The sequence below is a fragment of the Lactuca serriola genome, chromosome 5 (genome assembly GCF_051521515.1).
Source record: "Lactuca serriola cultivar US96UC23 chromosome 5, Lser_US96UC23_V15, whole genome shotgun sequence".
NCBI classification, from domain to species: Eukaryota; Viridiplantae; Streptophyta; class Magnoliopsida; order Asterales; family Asteraceae; genus Lactuca; species Lactuca serriola.
Genome location: NC_136412.1, coordinates 345,518,164 through 345,538,217, shown reverse-complemented (window position 1 = coordinate 345,538,217; position 20,054 = coordinate 345,518,164). Strand labels below are relative to the sequence as shown.

Here is a 20,054-nt window from a genome sequence, read left to right as displayed (position 1 = left end):
ATAGATGTTAAAAAGAACCAAAGTTTATTATGTAAATGGTTCTTTTCCATATGTTTTATTCAATTTAACCAGTTCAGATAGTTTAATTAACCGGGTTTTTGTAAAAACCGGCCAATTCATATCAGTGCAGAAATAGGCATAAAACCGGTGATGGCTGAACTGCTCCTCCCTTCTTCGGTTTTCGGTCCAACCGGTTCGACCGACCGGTTCAAACCAATTTTTAAAACATTGATTCCAAGACATAATAGGAAGCTACGACAGGTTTTCAAATGAGCGGTTGGTGCACTTGATGACACTTTGATACATGTTGTCCCTACTAAGAAAACAATATTTATATAGAAGTAGAGGAAATGGCGATTGTTACCAAAACGTATTGGTAATTTGTGACTTCAACATGTTTTTTATGTTTGTTGTAGTCGGTTGGGAAGGGTTAGTGCATGATTCTAGAATATTATCAGAAGCATTAGCCGATCCACATGCATCATTCCCGTTTCCACCACCAGGCAAGTTTTTGGTTTTTTAAATATTTTTATCTTAATTTGAAAATTGATTAGTGTTTTGCATTTTTACAGAGAAATATTATGTTTGTGATGTCGCATATGCACACTCGAGAATTTATGGCCCCGTATCGTAATATGAGGTATTGTGTTGGGGATTTTCGACAAAGACGTGCATTAACCAATAAAGAAAATTTAACTATGGACATGCAAAACTTCGGAACATCATTGGGCATGTTTTTAGTGTGTTGAAAGCACAATTCCCTATTGAAGAGGATGGCACCATTCTTGTTTGCTATACAAAGAAACATTGTGATAACATGTTTCATGCTTTATAATTTTATAAGGAAATGACCGAGTGGTGAGTATTTCGCACAATATGATGAACCCACTGTCTCGTTTCGAAATAACAATGTGCCTGTTGATGATGATGAAGATGAGGTTCCAACAAATGATACAGCAGCAGGCCATGAATATGACTCGGTTACGGGATGAAATTGTTGAGCAGTTGATGCAAAATATGGATTGAATTATTTAAAATGAAATTGTTATTGTATAACATTAATTTTATTTCAATGTTGTATGACTATTATTATTAGTATTTTGGTGTTTAAAAACCATTTTAAGTTTGTAAAATTAATTTATTTGAAATTCAGTTTGCTTCAACAGACTACAGACGTTAAAAAAACAAACTTCTTATTGCAGACTGCAGACGTTTGGTCCATCTCTTTTGTTGTAAAAGCTTACAGATGTTGTCCGCAGACTTCAGACATTTTGGCTTCAGAAAAACAAACATCACCTAAAACCAGAAGCAACTCGGTGATATATTCACTAAAGCACTCTTTGCAGGTTGAGTTAAATTTCTTATATTTACAAATTGAAGACGATCAATATCTATGCTTCAGCTTGAGGAAGTGTATAACATATGGTTTTCCTTGGTGCCGGTTGTACTTAGTTTCTCATTTAGGTAATGTTTTTTACATAAAACGAGGCTTTAACCTCTCGCTCAATGCAAGAATTATATTCAAGAAATCTGATTCTCTCACATTCTGGAAAGGACGATGTCCGCAAATCATTTTTTTTACAACTTTCGGACGATGAAAGAGGCAATAACAATAGGCACAATAAAATCATCTCTACTCTACCAAAATCCAGTTCGAAATTCCATGTTCCAAGGAAGAAAAATAAAAAGAAAGAATACAAATAAAATAGCTGGGGCAACTATACTACACAACATAAATAATGACCAAAAACCCGACCCAACCCAACCCAACCCATGCTTTTTCTATCGTAGACAAAAATTTCCCAACTAATTAAATCAATCAAGTCTTGTTTTTTTATCCCCCTTCCCCTACCAATCTCGAACAAAACCATCATCATATCATATGATGCCTCACTCACTAATTCAAGCAGTAGCAGGAACCCGTGGTGCCATGTTCTTGGCTGTTCCGTTAACAGCCATCCCATTCCCCCGGTTCATACGCTCTCTCTGATATCCATCTCCACCACCACCACCACCACGGTTTGCCGGTGCTCCTCCACGTCCGCCGCCTCTGTTGCCATAATCATTCCTCCCACCACCAAACTCACCGCTCCGATTGTAGCCTCTTCCGCCACCAACACCACCACCATTAAAGTTTCCACGGCCCCCTCTCATTCCATCGTTCCTGAATCCTCCTCCTCCAGCCCCCCTTCCAATCGGAAACCTTCCCCGTGCTCCTCCTGTTGTTATAAATAAATAAATCTATAAGATGATGAGAAACATGGATTTTAAGTTTTAATTGATATCTTGCCTTTAGAGTTTGTGGATCGTTTTTCCTCAACAACAGCATTGCGTCCACCAATAGCAACAGGTGAACCCTGAAACATGTCATCATATAATTAGATAACTTCCGTTACATTACAATCATCGTCCCATTTCATCCAAAGTGATACATGAATTTTACATACCTCAATGGCCTTTTGAACAGCTTCAGGCGTCTCAAATTCAACAAAACCAAAACAGAATCCCTGTTGCTGTCATATGAGTTTCGTGAAATTTCAAAAAAAAAAAAAAAAAAGTGTGTTATAATATTATTAGAGGAAGTGGACACGAACCCTGTTGCTTCGAACTTGAATGCCATTGGTCTTAATAGGACCAAACTTCTTGAACTCCTCATCCAACATAGCAGGTGTGGCACTCATAGGCAGACCCTTGATGTAGATCGAATACCCATCAGCTGCCCAAAACAACACAAAATTTACATTTTACACCAAAGTTTATGTTTTTCTATTCATTGCACCATATTTGCTTTCTAAATTTTCTTCTTTACAATTTTGGCCCTTCAACTTAGAATGTTATGTATTTGTACTTTATTTAATTGTTTAATGATATTTTAACTGTGATAGCATTTGTTACTTGTAATATATTCATTGTATATGTGTAATATTTCCATAAATGCATGTGTAGTTTTATGTAGAACGCAACAACATAAATAAAATACACATTTTTAATTTATATAATATTATGAGAAATTAAATATCCTCCTACATTTTATTCCTACTTAATTTCCTACCCTATCAAATGTTGACATGTGTCACATTTAATGAAATTCATGATATTTTAGTCCACTGGTCACCATTTTAATGTGGGTATGAAGATAGTAGGAATAAAATGTAGGAGGATATTTAATTTCTCTAATATTATATGACTACTTTGATATTTCTTTAAATGTATGGATAATATTTCATTAAATGTATGTTTAATGTCTGTATAAATGCATGGGTAATATTTATGTAGAATGCAACAAGATATTAAAATACAACACCCAATTGACTTATATATTGCAAAAATAGTGTAATATTTCTACAAAGGTATCTATAAAATTTCATTAGCTGTATGTCTACATATGTGTAATATTCATTAAATGTATGTGTAATATATCCGTAAATGTGTGTGTAATATTTACATAGAACACAATAATATATTTAAATATAACACACAAGTTTGACTTATATATTGTAATCTTTGTGTAATATTTCTGGAAATGTATGTATAATATTTTAATAAATGTATGTTTAATATCTATACAAATGCATGTGTAACATTTATGTAGAACACAACAACATATTTAAAGAAAACATCAATATTTGACTTGTATATTGCAACGAGTTGTGGGACCCGTGTACTACACGGGTTTATTAAAAAAAGTTAAATATAAATGTATAAACATTTAAAAGTTTGAATTTATATGCAAAATAATAAAAATATTAAATTATTGAAATTGAACTGTTCATTTCTCTTTTAGATTTAAACAAATAATTTAAATAAATAAACAAATGAAATAATTGGGCTTTATTTAGGAACTATGAAATGAAAAAGAAAATTGCATTAATGAGATTGATATTCATTTATTATTACATTTTAATACTATGTGAAATTTAATAAACTTGAAAAAAAAACAAAATACCATTTAGAAAAAAAATAATGTAAAAATAACCACAAAATGACATGTGGCAAAATGAACGAGTGTGACATGTGGCAAAAAAAAGGGTTTTATTTATTAGAGTAGAAGTAGATAAGAGTGTAATATCTCTTTCCGAGAAATTAAATATCCTCCTACCTTTTATTCCTGCTTTTCTTTAAAGGTACGTGGAAGATGTCATTAATGAAAGTGTAACATTTGCACCAAATTTGATATTTTTTAATCTATTTGCACCATATTTGAAGTTAAACCATTTTTACAATTTGGTCTCTCAAGTTTGCTTGTAATGTATATTTTAACTTTGTTTAATGGTATAATGATGTTCTAACTATATAATTTGTTACTTGTAATATTAAATTATTAGAAAAGTTGCATTATCTAATGTTACATAAATTTTAATGTTTCCAACTAATTTAACAATACTTTTTAATAACTTAACACAGTAAAATATAAAAATAACATACAACTTTGACTTAATATTTTAATATCGGTGCGATATTTCTTTAAATGTATGTGTAAGATCACTATGTATGTGTGTAATATTTCATAAAATGAAATTTGTAATGACTACACCAAATTTTGCATTTTTCAATCTATTTTGCACCACATTTGGTGAGTTTTCTTTTACATTTTGGTGTATCAAGTTTGAATGTTATGTATATTTACTTTGTTTAAGTGTATAATGATACTTTAAAACTAAAACTTGTTACTTGTAATAATAATTTATTAATTGACTGGTTGTGAGACCCATGTATTACATGGGTTAATTTTTAAAAAACAGTTAAATATAAAAATCAAAATATTTGAGAATTTTGACTTTATAAGAAAATAAAAAAAATAACGAATTATTATAAATGAAATGTTTTTTATCTTTTAAATTTAAACAAATAATTTAAATAAATAAACAAAAAAAAACTAATGAGTTTTAATTTGAAAATTTTGAAATTAAAATGTAAGTTTATTAAAGAAACTGATATCCATTTATTACTACATTTATTGCAATTATTACATTAAATATTATATCGAATTTAATAAAATAGAAAAACTCATAAAATGACATGTGGAAAAACAATTAATTCAAAATACCCACAAAATGACATTTGGCAAATTGAATGAGAGGTTGACATGTGGCAAAAAAAAATTCATTTGAATGTATGTGTAATATATCTCTATAAATGCATGTGTACTTTTTATTTGAATGTGAGTTATAAATGTAACTATTTTTATTTAATAAAATATCTCTTTTAATAATATGATAATTAATTTGAAATTGATTACACATATAATTCATTTTGGTTACATTAGTGTAATAAAACAATTTATAAAGTTATTGTAATAAGGGTATTATTGAAATTCCATAAATGTTAGAACAAATGAATATAGTCAATACTTTTAGTTCTAAAAGCGGTGTAATATGAGAGAACTTATTAAAGGAGCAACATACTTTCAAACAGAGTGTAAGTAAACAAAAACATGAACATGATTTTAAAAAGAAGGTAAGCATACCTTCTTCCTCATGAATGCCATTTTCAACAGCATCAACATTAGAAGCAGCTGACTCAGTGACTGAAGCAATTGGCTGAGCATTATTCACCTGATGCTCTTGAATCCTTGGCTGAGGTTTCCTTGGAGCAGATGGTGGTGGGGATGAGAAAGGCACATCACTCTGCTTCAGATCCATTACAATAGAAGCATATGACTTCTTTGGAACTTCTTCAATTTTGGTGTTGGATTCAACAACCAGCTGTAAAACCTCCTGCGCTTCATCAACAACCTCCGCAACCGGCTCCTCCTCCTCCTCCACCTCCACAGCAGCAGCAGCAACCTCCACAGCTTCCGGTGGATGAAACACCACTTCCCCTTCAGATTCCTCCGCCAATACAACAGCCTCTTCAGGGACAGGATCTTCAACCACAGGAACACTTTTTGGCACTACAGATAAAAAGTTTCAACAGATACATAACAAAAGAAGGTTTTAAATTTATAATATCAACTAAATTTTTTGTTTTTTGTCACCTTGCTCAGGATTAGTAGGAGCCTCAACATCCTCAGTAAGAGCATTGTTTACTTCATTATTAATGGCATTCTCCATGTAACGAAACATATCATTTAACACAAAGTAGCCTTTGTCTTGTGGTGCGAGGAAGAAAGATTGAGTAAAATTTCGGACAATATTGTCCTTTCCAGTCAGGTATCCAGTGACTAAAACATTGACACCACCATCTAAAGATTCCTGTGCATCAATGGATTTAATCTCAGCCCTGATCTCATCATAGTTAAGAGATAGTATTTTAGTATTGATAGCCTGCATGCATATCCCAATAAAAGCAAGAAAATATCATTAGAATCATACCAAGAAAACAAGAAATGTCAGAGGAAAGAAGTGATAAAGAGCATACATCCATGGTAGTGGTTATGCTCATGGAACCATCTTCCTCAGGGCGCCCAAGTTTACTGATATCCTGATAGAATCGATAAACTAAACCAGGAGACTGGTGTAGTATATGATAATATTGCTGAACAAAAGCATTGCCAACCTATTTATCAACAAGCCATAAAAATTATCCACAGCAATGCTAACAGTATAAGAATATAGGAACTCACATAAAGTACTTTAAAGCTTAAAATTTGTTAATAAGTGCATAGACACATACACTCATAAAGTAATGCATTTGACATATGCATGTATTCAATAAAAGAGAAAAGATGGTATGTATATACTCAAAAACACAACCTAGGTATATAGATTTATTGGAAACTACTAGCAGAGTCACCAATTAACCTGAAAATAATACAAAATAATATTGACCAGCATGGTTTAACAATTCAAATTCAACTAACATTAACAATATCAGCATTGACTATTAACATGAATAGAAGAATCATCAAAACACAAAGCATATTCACATTGCTCAGATGAATCCAAAACCTACATTGCCTTACACCTTGTGTCTAAGAGGAAGGCAAACTGTGATATAATTCAAAGCTCAAAATCAGAGTAAATGTAGAAACCAAAATCATACAGAAGTGTAAGCTATTATGTTAATGTCAGAAAAAAGATGATCAGATTTCATTGGGTTAATAACGGAATACTAGTAAGATTCCACATTTCCACGTTCAAGTCATAACCACATTCCAATCAGAAACAACGATCATTTTCTTATTTCAATAACAAAACAACCACGCAAACAAAAAAATAAAAATAAAATAAAATAAAATAAATAATATGACGTAATTTTAAAGCTAATAATCATACGACCGCCATAAATTACTCAAAAAAATTTAAATTCCTTCACAAACAACAAGATCACGAAAATAGAACAAGCAAATCATTAAATTTTTAAAGAAACCGATACATACAACTTGAGCAGAAACAGGTTGCTGCGGTGTCGCTGCCGGAGCCGCCATTGTAAACTAAATCAAAACCCTAACCAAAAGCACCACAAACGACCAGTCATTACATATATAAAGAAAATAACATCGGCGAACGGAAAACAAATCAAAAACAACAAATCTAATAAAAAATAACATTATATGTGCATCCATAAAAGGAAAAAATCGATTAGAGCGAGTATGAGTGAATCTGTACCTGGATTTCGTTGAGCAGTGATGCGAGATGAGGAAAGAGATTGAGAAAGAATCTCTGATCCCTTTCTCTGTTAATATATTTCCTATGTGTGTGCGCTTTAGGGTTTGTTTGTGTCCTTTGACGGATCTTGGAGAGGCGAAGGCGAACGCAAGTACGTACAAGGTAAAGGGGAAGTGTGGGAAAGGGTTTCCAGGGCATTTATATAGTACGAAAGAGTGTCTTTGATTTTTAGTTTCTATTTTTATTGTTCCCAATGCAAAAATGTTTTTTGTGTTGTTAGGTATCATTTACGATATCTCGATATGGAATAAACATGTATCATATCATCTACGTCTACGATATAGATTTGGAATAAACATCAGTTTAATGGTTTGATATTATTAGATACGAAAACGGTAAAATTAGAATCTAAATCTTTAATCCAAAATAATCTTTTTATTTAGACAAAACCGTTAAAAATGGTCATATGGTTTGTATTGTTTCCAAATTTTAGTCCAAACTTGGAAAATATTAGATAAATGGTCCTTTTTGAACATCTTTAGTGGGATTTGGTTCATCTGGAAAAATAAAATAATTGTGATATGAAAAAATAAAATAATTGTTATACCATTGATATATTCATTTTTTTATTTTTCAAAGTTATTATCATTTATAAATATAAAAAAGGGCCCAGAATCCCCCCTTCCCCCTATCTTTTCTTCTTCCCACAATTTTCTTTCGACACCTCTAATCATAGTTGTCGTCGGTCTACACTGTTGCAACCATGGGACCACTGCAACCATTGGTAGCAGCAGCGTCGTAACCACCACCGTCGATCTACACCATAACATAAGCAACAAGGTCATTACTTGCCTTACCTCCTTCATCCCTCTATCCGAATCTCAATATCTCTATTTGTCTTATTTCTCTCAATGAGGTAGGGATTCGGAGGAGGCAATGTGGATATCGTTGACGATCTAGCGATAACGTGAAGATCCAACAATGATTTGGTGACAGAGTATAGATTCAACGGTCCATGAAGGAGGTGGTTGTCGGACATGTTTTCTGGTGAGGTTTTTAGTGGTTCTCTTCAGGGGTTTTATTTTGGTGTTAAGGGGAGTCAACATGTGTTGATCTCGTCTGCAATGGTCGGACGGAAATGCACTCCGACGAGATTAGAGCGAAGGCACACGGTGGCAATGGTATCGATTGAAAACCGACCAAGATGGTTTGGATCGGACCACTTGATGGTTCGATTTGTGGTGAAGGTGTCGAGTTTGGTAGGTTGCAAGGCGGCCTGGCGATTGTTTCTTATTTTCCAACGAGATTATTGTTTAGTGGTGATGGGTGTTGAACCCAAGGTGGATGAGGAGCCAAGGGTAATGGTGGAGGGTGTGGAGCTATTTATAGGAAAAAAAAGAAGAAAAAAACATAGAATAAAGAGAGTGGGTTAGGAGTAGAATATGTGAGATGTGGGGGTTGTATGCTACATTTTCTTTGAATAACAATAGTAAATTAAAATGAAAAATAATTATGAAAATGGAAAAATAGTCTTTTTAGTTTTTGGAAGGATCAAATGAGCAACGATAGATGCTCAAAGGACCATTTATCCAACTTTTTCAAGGTTTGGACCAAAACCCCAAAAAAATGCAAACCACATGGATCATTTTTAAAGTTTTTTCTTTTATTATATATATATATATATATATATATATATATATATATATATATATATATATATATAGCATATGCAAACCAAAACGATGGTAAAAAAGAAAAGGAAATTAGGATTGTGTCATTTTGTAATGTGGAATCATCTTAGGGGCACTTTGATTTAATGTTGATTGGATCCGGTCAGAGCTTTTTGGCTAACTCAATCTGGTTAGTGTGTTTGATAATGACATTCAAACCTATTACTCGGTTAGCCAACCTCTTACCCGGTCATGGAAAAAAATAGTTGATTGAAGTCATTTTTCTTTATTGCCCCTTGTTTATATGGATGTTGCTTTTTTTATCCATCAACCATCACACCTCCAATATTTCTTCTTCTCTATTGACCCACCAAAATCGTTGCCATACATCCCTACCACCACCACCAACGCCCTTATCCTTCTCCTAGCATGTGACATGATTTCTTCCATCTCCTTACCCCAGATGCAATTGCTTCCAACAGCTTCTCACACCTCCGACATGTATGTCGGCTCTTCCTATCTCCGACCTACTCCTTCGTTGTTGAGGTATAAAGTCTTGTCCAACATGGATCACTTAGAATCAAGTGAAGCACTTGGATGAAGCATTTTGAGTTCATTTGGAGCACTTAGAACTCAATGGAGAACTTGAGGTTCATGAAGCATGTGGCAAAGGAACGGATCATCTAAGATGACTTTAGATCATCTGACAAAGGAACGGATCAACTGACAAATAAATGAATCTTTCAAAAGGAGTTTTGGAGCAACTTGTAGTGATTTGGAGCAACTTGGAGTGGCTTAGAGCAACATGGAGAAACTTGGAACACTTGGAGCAATATGGAGCACTTCGAGCAACTTGGAGCACTTGGAGCATTTGGAGCAACATGGAACATCATATTGCACCATGTAGAAGGAAGTTGCACCATCCTTAAGGATGGTGCGCCAAATGATAGCATGATGTGCCATCATGTATGAAGTTGCACCAAGGCAATGTTGAGCCAAGTGAAGATGTTGAGCCAAGGAGATGTTGAGCCATGAATATGTTGTTGCTCCATCAAGAAGCAAGTTGCGGCATGGAGGAGATGTTGCGCCATCATGGACCATCTTGGTACATGATGCATCATATTTATTCCTTTGTTGTGCCATGTTGATCCACGTAGTCTTATAAGATGATCATGCTCAAGAAATACATCATGTTGTGCCACCATGATGGATGTTGGACCATTAGTGATCATGATGTTCCACCTGTGCATCATGTTGCTCCATTATGGTCAAGGTGGCCCATCATGTGTGGTGTTGATGCTCATGGGTTGTATGACATTTATGGATGTTCCAGAAGATGTTACATTGAGGGATATGATTGGTTGTCACCATTCATGGGCCAGTGGGTTTGGCCTATTAGGGTTTTAGTTATGATCCCTCAAGTATAAATAGACTCATATCCTCATCATTATGTGTGCACATAAATTTCAAAAGAGTAATCATTGTGAGGTTGAGAGCACTCCTTTGGAACAGTTAGTAAGCAAGAGAGATTCTTTTTCTTTTGAGAGCTCAAGTGATGTGCAACCTTTTGTGTGTGATTATAATTGTTCTTGGAAGTTAATAAAATCCTCTCTCTCTCTCTCTCATTTGCTCACGGATGTAGGTCACCTTGACAGAACCACATTAAATATTGTGTTCATTTGATTTACATTTTCAAAAGTTTTATTTCTGCAAGTTCACCGAAGTTTGTTTTGATATTTGTCTTAAGTGCTTAACTTGTTTTGTTGTCACCCAACAAACTGGTATCAAAGCTATGGTTGAATACGGGAGAGTTAAGATCGACAAATTCAATGGGCACGATTTCGGTTTCTGGAAAATGCAAATCGACGACTATATCTATCAGAAGAATTTACATGAACCATTGTCCAAAAGTAAACCTGAACAAATGAAGCAGGAGGATTAGGAATTGTTATATTGGAAGGAACTTGGTGTGGTGAGATTATCATTGGCAAAGAATGTAGCTTAAAACGTTGTCAATGTGAAGACTACTCATGAGCTGATCAATGCACTATCTAACATGTATGAAAAACCTTCGCGGTGAACAAGGTTCACTTGATTCGACAATTGTTAAATTTAAAGATGAATGAGGGTGGCTCAGTGACTGATCGTGTTAATGAATTCAATTCAATCCTATCAAGATTGATGTCGGCTGACATTAAATTTGAAGTTGAAGTCATGGCATTGCTACTATTATCATCTTTGTCTAATAGTTGGTCTGGTATAGTGACAGCAGTTAGCAGCTCAGCCGGGGCGCTAAGCTAACATTTGAAGGCATTCGCAATTTAATCCTTGGTGAGGATGTATGCAGACAAAGTGTTGGTGAAGCTTCCAATAGTCTTCTGAGTATTGAAGATAAGGGAAGGAGCTCCAACATAGGATGTGGGGAGGGAAGATCCAAGTCGAGAAGGAAAGGTGGACAGAACAACAAGAGGGACGTGACATGTTGGAACTGCAAAGAGAGTGGTCATGTCAAAAGTCATTGCCCAATGCTCATGGCAGATAAAGGCCAAAAGGAGATGAATATGGCAGAAGATTTTGAAGGTGACGCGTTCATTTGTTCAGTTGAAAACTCAATAGAATCCTGGGTCTTGGATTATGGCGCGTTATTTCACACTAGGCATTCCAAAGATGTGATGCAAAACTTAAGGCATTACCAAGAGAAGGTCAGGTTGGCATAACAAGTGTCTAGATATCATGGGTGTCGAAGATGTGGTTCTCAAGATAACTCTGGGTACAAATTGGACTTTGATGAATGTCAAGTTCTTTCCCGATCTAAAGAGGATGTTGATATCAGTTAAGCAACTTGAAAATGAAGGTCATCATGTTACATTTGTTGATCACAAGTGGAAAATGAAGAAAGGAAACTTAATCATTGCTAAGGGTCAGAAACATGGTACACTATATATGTCGGAGGTTTCTAAAAAGGAAGCAAGCACTGTTAAAGGAGTTGGAACATCCAATTTATGCTACAAAAGTTTTGTTCATATGAGTGAGGAGGGAATGAAGAAGCTTGTATCCAGTGGGAGGATTCCAGATTCGAAGAACATGACAGATGCTTCTAAGTCAAGTTCTATTTGCAGACAAAAGAAAGTTAGTTTTGTGAAGATATGAAATCCTCCTAAGTTTGGGAAGTCGGGTTCAGTTCATTTTGATGTTTACAGTTCAATTTCATATTCTTTAGTGGAAGGATCCCAAAATAATGCAAAACATATCTCTGTTTAAAGGATAGGTAGATGTTCAAGAAGCAGTAGGAGCTCTGATAAACCTAGAAATAGTGGGAGCTCTGGTTATAATGGTTATAAGGATGGAGCTGTAAGTATTTCAAATATCATACCACATATTATCAAGTGAGGTATTCTCCATTAATCAATGACACATTGATGTGCGAGAATGGGTCAAAACCAGAGGACTTGAGGATGAACTTCATACAGTGGGAGAAAGCTATGGATGACAAGTTGAGCGGACTGCAAAATAGTAAGATGTTTCAAGTTAAGGATGAGATAGATGGTGGTAAATTTGCAAAGGAATATTGGCGGTCAAGGGAATACAACATAAGGGAGAGGACGATTCTCTAGTTGCGAATATGGCTACATTTACTTCTATGTTGAATGCAGTAGCCTCTGAAAATCTCTATTTAGAGCACCTAGATGTGAATACAACTGATCTCCTTTATCATAACCTGGAAGGAGACATCTTGAAGGCATAACCAGAAAGTGCTCTTACAGCTGGTAAGAAAAATCTGGTGTTCGAGAATAAAGAAATATTGTATGGCATGAAGCAAACTTCTAAGCAGTGATACTTAAAGCTTGATAACTTCATGAAGAGGAGTAGGTTTAGAAGACGTGAGTTTGATCACAGTTGTTACTTGAAGAAGTTAAGCACCTCATACATCATCCTTGTATTAAATGTTGATGTCATGTTGATTGTTGGTTCCAACATGCAGAAGATCAATGAGCTTAAGATACGGCCGACCAGAGAGTTCAAGACAATTAACCAAGGGGCTACTAACTTGAAGAAAGTCCTTATTAAGGAGAACTCAGCAAATGAATGTACTACGATGTTTACCACTAAAAAGTTGAAGCCAGACATGGATTCAACTTCCCTTCCAATATTTTGAGGACGGGGGTTGGCGTAGAGAGGGAGAGAGATTGAGAGAATGATGAAGATTTTGAATGGCAGATGAAGGTGTTCAAGCATTCAAGTGTGAGATTGTTGAGGCATGAAGTTTTGTACAACATGGAGCACTTAGAATCAAGTGGAGCACTTGGATGAAGCATTTTGAGTTCATTTGGAGCACTTATAACTCAATGGAGCATTTATAAGTCAATGGAGCACTTAAGGTTCATGGATCATGTGGCAAAGGAACGGATCATATGACAAAGGAATGGATCAATTGACAAAGGAACGGGTCTTCCAAAAGGAGGTTTGGAGCAACTTGGAGTGATTTGGAGTAACTTGGAGTGGCTTGGAGCAACATGGATCACTTGGAGCAACATGGAGCACTTGGAGCACTTGGAGCATTTGGAGCAACATGGAGCAACATGGAACATCATATTGCGCCATGTAGAAGGAAGTTGCACCATCCTTATGGATGTTGCACCAAATGATAGCATGATGCGCCATCATGTCTGATGTTGATCCAAGGAGATGTTGAGCCAAGTGAAGATGTTGAGCCAAGGAGATGTTGATCCATGAATATGTTGTTGCTCCATCAAGAAGGGAGTTGCACCATGGAGGATATGCTGCACCATCATGGACCATCCTGGTACATGATGCGCCATCTTGATTCCTTTGTTGTGCCATGTTGATCCATATATGCTTATAAGACGACCATGCTCAATAAATGCACAATGTTGTGCCACCATGATGGATGTTGGACCATTAGTGATCATAATGCTCTAATGTGCATCATGTTGCTCCACTATGGTCAATGTGGTCCATCATGTGTGGTGTTGATGCTCATGGGTTGTATGACATGGATGGATGTTCCAGAAGATGTTGCATGGAGAGATATGATTGGTTGTCACCATTCATGGGCCAGTGGGTTTGGCCCATTAGGGTTTTAGTTATGATCCATCAAGTATAAATAGACTCATATCTCCATCATTATGTGTGCGTAGAAATTTCAAGAGAGTAATCATTGTGAGGTTGAGAGCACTCATTTGGAGCAGTTAGTAAGCAATAGAGATTCGTTTGTTTTAAGAGTTCAAGTGAGGTGTAACCTTTGTGTGTGATTGTAATTGTTCTTCGAAGTTAATAAAATCCTCTCACGCTTGTTTACCCGTGGATGTAGATCACCTTGACCGAACCACGTTAAATATTGTGTTCACTTGATTTACATTTTCAGAAGTTTTATTTCCGCAAGTTCGCTGAAGTTTGTTTTGATATTTGTCTTAAGTGCTTAACTTGTTTTGTTGTCACCCAACATTCGCCGCCTTTGACAGGCGTTGCCTCGCATAAGCTCCGACCTTCTTCCAGCGGTAGGGAAAACCCAATATTTTTTCCTTATTCTTTTTGTTTGGTTTTTCTGCCATTTGTGTATTTATTTGTTCGATTTTTGGCTATATATCATTACTATATATAAAAGCCTTATTTTTCTCAAGCGTCCAAAAGAAATTCATAGGGTTCCAAATATCGCCACGTAACCTACTCTCCAAACGACGCAACATATGAAAATGTCGATTGAATCTAACCGCCGCATCCCACTGAACACCTTCTTTTTGCAATTTGAAATACATATCTTCCAGAAAACGGAAAACCTTGATTATGCAACCAACATAATTTCTCCATTTTGTTGATCGCAAATGGTTTGCATTTGGATTTAAAGAAGAACAACAAAATTGTTCCTACTGACCATCTTCTCCACTGGTATGTTAAGACAAAATTTGATTTACTTGCCCAGTTAAAATCTATTAGAAATCGTCCTTTTTCATTAATCTTGCAAACTCAATTTGGGTTCAAATATTTTCCGTTCGGGAATTTAACATTGTTGTTCCAGGTTCTAATTTCCATATCTCTTTTTCCAAATACAACCTCTTCTATTATGAGTATGGTTATCGATTGCAATAGATGAAAATAGATTTTTGAGAGTTTTACTTCATTGGTTGTTCGTTAATTTTAGACCATTAATATTCGAGGATATAAAAAGGGCACCATCTTTTCAAAAAGACCTAAATTATTTCAATTTCGTTTTTTCCTTTTTGTTATCAAGGGTATAAAAGTGGCAGTTGAGATTCCTTTCAAACATAAGCATCAGAGAGATTACATTTCAAGGTTTGCTAAATGTCTTTCAAGAATTTCCAGTTTGTTTGGATTATTTACAAGATTCCCACTTTCAACAGCACCTAAGAAGGACAAGAATGAATCATATATGGCTCTGTTGTTGCTTCTTCTTATTTCCCGTCAAATGTTATATACGTAATAACCAGAAAGCAATAAATAAATTGAACAGTTGGTTGCACCCGTGATGTGTGTGAAACGAACTAGTTTTAATCCTACTAACTTAGACACAAAATAAACACACGAAAGACAGTGTACCTATCGATTAGTAATATAGTTCAAGCAAGTAGGGTATCGAACCCAGGGAACGGTAAACAATAAAAATAAATGTTAATATTATCTAAATAAAACAAGTAATAGAAAGGGGGTTTCTCTAGTTTTGCAAGACTAGAAACTTAACAATGAAATAAAACTCAAACTAATCAACTAACAGCTAAAGCAAATAAACAATCACTAAATTCAATAATGGAGAAGATTTTTGTTTAGGTTCGACTCATTTACTCTTATAGTTGATTTTATGGTAAGTGCAATGGATTATTCGTTATTGGCTACCGATTAGTGTGATTATGTTCACGTTCGCTATTACTAATCCTTAGAAAACAAATTAATTCAAACATTGGCCAATTGGTTAAACTAATGAGTTTCCTAGACTAGTGATTCGGGTTAAGTAAGACTTGTAATTAGCTAATCAAATTACTAATTCAATTAACCTCTTGTTGATGGTTCGTCACACAAGGCTCACACATTAATTTACCTATTTTCTAGTTAACCCTAGTTTCACATTCATTATTCCTAGGCACATAACAATGTGTTCACATAAATCACATGAGATAAGCAGTTAAGAGATGTTCATGTAGCTTAATTACTTAGCTAATTAACATAAAATAGTTGTTGTTAACACATGAGGATCTTTAACAAGCTTAACAAAATAAATTCACAAATTTCAATTAATCCAACCACAAAAATCAACACATAGTCATAAATTCATCTACCCTAAACAGAATATATGAGTTTTAGCTCATGATTACAACAGAAAGTTTATCAAAAAAGAAATCTAATAGTTTACACATAGTTCAAACAAAAGATTAAGTAAAGAGTAAACCTAAATTTCCTTTTATCTTCTCAAAATTGAAAGCTAGGGTTGTTCCATGAGTTCCATGGCTTCTAGCTGCACCTCCAGTCGCAAATTAACCCCCAAGGGTTCCCCCATTCGTTAGGGTTCGAATGAGAAGCATCTCTCTCTCTCTCTCTCTCTCTATATATATATATATATATATATATATATATATATATATATATATTCTGGAAACAAGGGCTACTCGGCGAGTCCATCACTTAAAATCCCGTGTACGGCAAGGCAAAGTCAAGAATCGCGAAACTTCTGACCAACTCGTCGAGTTGATGGCCTACTCGTCGATTCAATTTGGAATCAACATTTTCTCAAAACATGAAAGTCATCCGAAATTGTGTCTAGTTTTCATAACATTTTGAATCTCGTCAATCGGAGTTACGGTTCATGAGATATGGCCAAAACACTGACGATGGGTCAAGCTGTCCAACAACATCATTCTTTCTTCAAAATCCAAGATCCAAGCTTCCAATTGCTAAATCCGCTTCATTTTCCTTTTGAGCATGTCTTTGTTGCTTCAAATGAAATATTTAAGCTAATTAAGCACCTTTGGTTCATTATTTTAGATAGAATTAACATAAAGTATTAAGATCATGCATGACTTTTATGACTAAATAAGCCCATATCAACCCGTTTCAAAAAAACAGAGTATCTAATCTTCAAAAGGTTTTCTATCTCTCATAAGTTTACGTTTCTTCCTTAGGGTAACATCCTAACCTCGTGTGCTTGCAGCTCTAAGATTTTTTTATTGATGGTGATCAAATTATGGGGTTTTAATATTTATGATAATGCAACAACCGGTTTAATTTATATAAGAGTTAAATAAAAACATTAGTATAAGACATCAGAAAAATACCAATTTTCAATGAAGATATTGAACAGTTTGCTTGCACCCGTTTAAAAAAATTGAGTGCCCAGTCTTTATGAAGGTTGGTGTTGTAATTGCTTCTTAATCCTAAAGTAGAAATGACTACAATTTTCCTAAACGGCATGAAAATTTTGTTAAAGAAAAAATAAATTGAATTTTATACCATGTTAAACACAAAAACAGTGGAACAACTACATAATTAGTTCATACTTGAATTTAAGTATAATACACTTTTTTCTCTCAATGAAAATTGTATTCATAATTTTTTTTTGTTAATCGATCCAAATCAATTATTTCTATTGAACCAGATTTTGAACTACTCGAGTGATGCCTACCAACAAGCCACACATATGACATGTTAGTCAATAATCACAAAATACCTTTTCCATTCCTTTTTTCTCATGCACGATGTCGTATTCTTAAATCATCTATGCAAGTTTTTTAAACCATGAATTTTAACACATATACTGATATACCATCAAACCGCACAGAGGCATTTGTTTCATTACACACATAATTTGTCGCACAACACTAACATTAAACCATGAATTTTAACACATATACTGATATTGTAACAACGTGATTTTTAAAACAAATTTTTCATTTTTCAACAACCAAATTCTCATAAAAATATTCTCAAAAGTATCCAACAATAATTATCGAATCATAACATATCCCAACATCACCAAAATCACTCCACTCTCTAGTGTGTACGGGTCACACTGGCGCCTTTCCACGGTCCTCGCTAGTACCTGAAACACATAACACAACAACTGTAAGCACGAATGCTTAGTGAGTTCCCCAAAATATCGTATACAACACATAAGCCACTCGAGGCTATAATACAACCCTTCGGTTAATGTGTCTCAGCGGGACCCTCCAGTCTCGTAGCTCGTTGGACCCTCTGGTTCGGTCATAGCTCGTTGGACCCTCCGGCCTGGTCTGTATCGTTGGACCCTCCGGTCCAGTCTATAACATCATACAACATACATATAACACATAGCACATAATCTTATACATAACACATAAGACCCTCTGGTCAACACATAATACCACTCTAGGTAGCGTATAGTGAGAAGACTCACCTCGTTTAACTCGGAAACTCGGAAATCTCGAACTCAGAGAAATAAGACCTAGCCTCCGCCTAATCATATGAAATAATCACTTGTCATCAACATAATTCCCATGGCTAGACCATTTCCTCCAATACAAAGACTATTTTACCCCTTACTTGGCTCAAATACACTAAAGCTGACCAAACCCTAAAAGTCAACAAAAGTCAACCCTCCGGGTTATGCTGCGTGTACCAAACGTGTACGTTGGGCGTACCCGGAGCCTTCACAGAATCAGGGTACGTGGCCCCTTACGCCGCGCGTACTGGGATTACGCCTAGTGTAATACCCAGCTTCCTCATCTATCTCATTCAGGTTTGAAACGGTTAAGACTTTCATCCAAAATTCAGATCTGACTCCTCTAACATGACTTAATCCATAAAGTTGAAACCTTTAAGCCTTTGCATGGCTATAAAGGTCACTTTATCCTCAAGACACCTTTCCACTTTCCATAATGAGACTATAACTCATGCATGACACAAGATCCACGTCCAATACTGGATTTTTATGAATCCTTAACACAATATACACTAGAAAATGTCAGATCTAAACTCATGGAGACTATTTGCACATAAAGTCTCCAACTTTGAACCAAAAACCCTAAAAATGGTCGAAAAAGCAAAACTTATGAAGAAAAAGGAAAGCTTTGAGCTTTTTACCTCAGAAGTGATCTCCAACCACTGTAGAACTCGGATCTACACTTGTTCTTCAACTACTAGCTCCAACAATGGCTCCTTCTTCCCCTTCTTTACCTTGAAAAGGTAACCTCAAGCTCAAAAACACACTCACAAGCTAAAGCACGGATCTCAGCTCTCTAAGGACTCACTCAAGGGGGTATGGTGGATAGGGAAAAGGACTACATGTTCCTTTTATAGCGCACAAGCCCGAAATTTAGGGTTTGCATCTGGGCTCACTATGCCCAGCGTAACCCCTAGGTACGCCCCACGTACCCGAGTGAGTCCGCGTTCAAATTAAGCGCGCGAGTATGCGCGGGGTTACATCTCAGTACGCCCAACGTACTCACAAATCTCACATACAACTCTAAGGGCCTAATTTGAAAATTCTCCAAAATAGAAGGATCATAAAGCTTACCTGGATTCCGGGATGTTACAATTCTCCCCCACTAGAACCAGACTCCGCCCTCGAAGTCTCATGCTGCGAACAACTCCGGATGCTGCTCCCGCATCTCCGACTCTGGCTCCCAGGTCAGCTCGGACCCTTTCCGATGTTGCCACTGGACCTGAACCAGGGGCACTTCCTTGTTCCTCAGAACCTTGATCCTTCGATCCAAGATTGCGATCGGCTTCTCAGCATAATTCAGACTCGCATCCACCTGAATGTCTTCCAATGGCACCACCGCCGACTCATCGGCAATACACTTCCTCAGCTGCGACACGTGGAAGGTAT

At 35.6% G+C, this 20,054-nt stretch overlaps 1 protein-coding gene across 2 annotated transcripts; it reads right to left on the bottom strand.

Annotated features, from left to right (window-relative positions):
* Positions 1-1,613: 1,613 nt before the first annotated feature.
* LOC145055464 (nuclear transport factor 2-like) lies at positions 1,614-7,746 on the bottom strand. 2 transcript variants are annotated; one of them, XM_079003799.1, is made up of 9 exons: positions 7,551-7,746; positions 7,322-7,388; positions 6,361-6,498; positions 5,978-6,266; positions 5,468-5,893; positions 2,595-2,716; positions 2,448-2,513; positions 2,291-2,357; positions 1,614-2,219 (listed from the first exon to the last, which is right to left on the bottom strand). In XM_079003799.1, the coding sequence occupies exons 2-9, from the start codon at positions 7,367-7,369 to the stop codon at positions 1,903-1,905; spliced, it is 1,473 nt and encodes a 490-aa protein (XP_078859925.1). In that variant the 5' UTR covers positions 7,370-7,388; positions 7,551-7,746; the 3' UTR covers positions 1,614-1,902. The 2 variants fall into 2 exon arrangements, with proteins under 2 accessions (XP_078859925.1, XP_078859926.1); XM_079003800.1 differs by having other exon boundaries at positions 2,448-2,507.
* Between the last annotated feature and the right edge of the window lie 12,308 nt (positions 7,747-20,054).

Bases quoted from the DNA above. Each gene is read 5' to 3' on its own strand.
- LOC145055464 (XM_079003799.1), bottom strand. From the start codon at position 7,369: ATGGCGGCTCCGGCAGCGACACCGCAGCAACCTGTTTCTGCTCAAGTT. The intron at 5,894-5,977 runs GTGACAAAAAAC...TTTTATCTGTAG, and splicing joins TCCTACTAATCCTGAGCAAG to TGCCAAAAAGTGTTCCTGTG. The intron at 2,220-2,290 runs GCAAGATATCAA...TTATAACAACAG, and splicing joins ACGATCCACAAACTCTAAAG to GAGGAGCACGGGGAAGGTTT.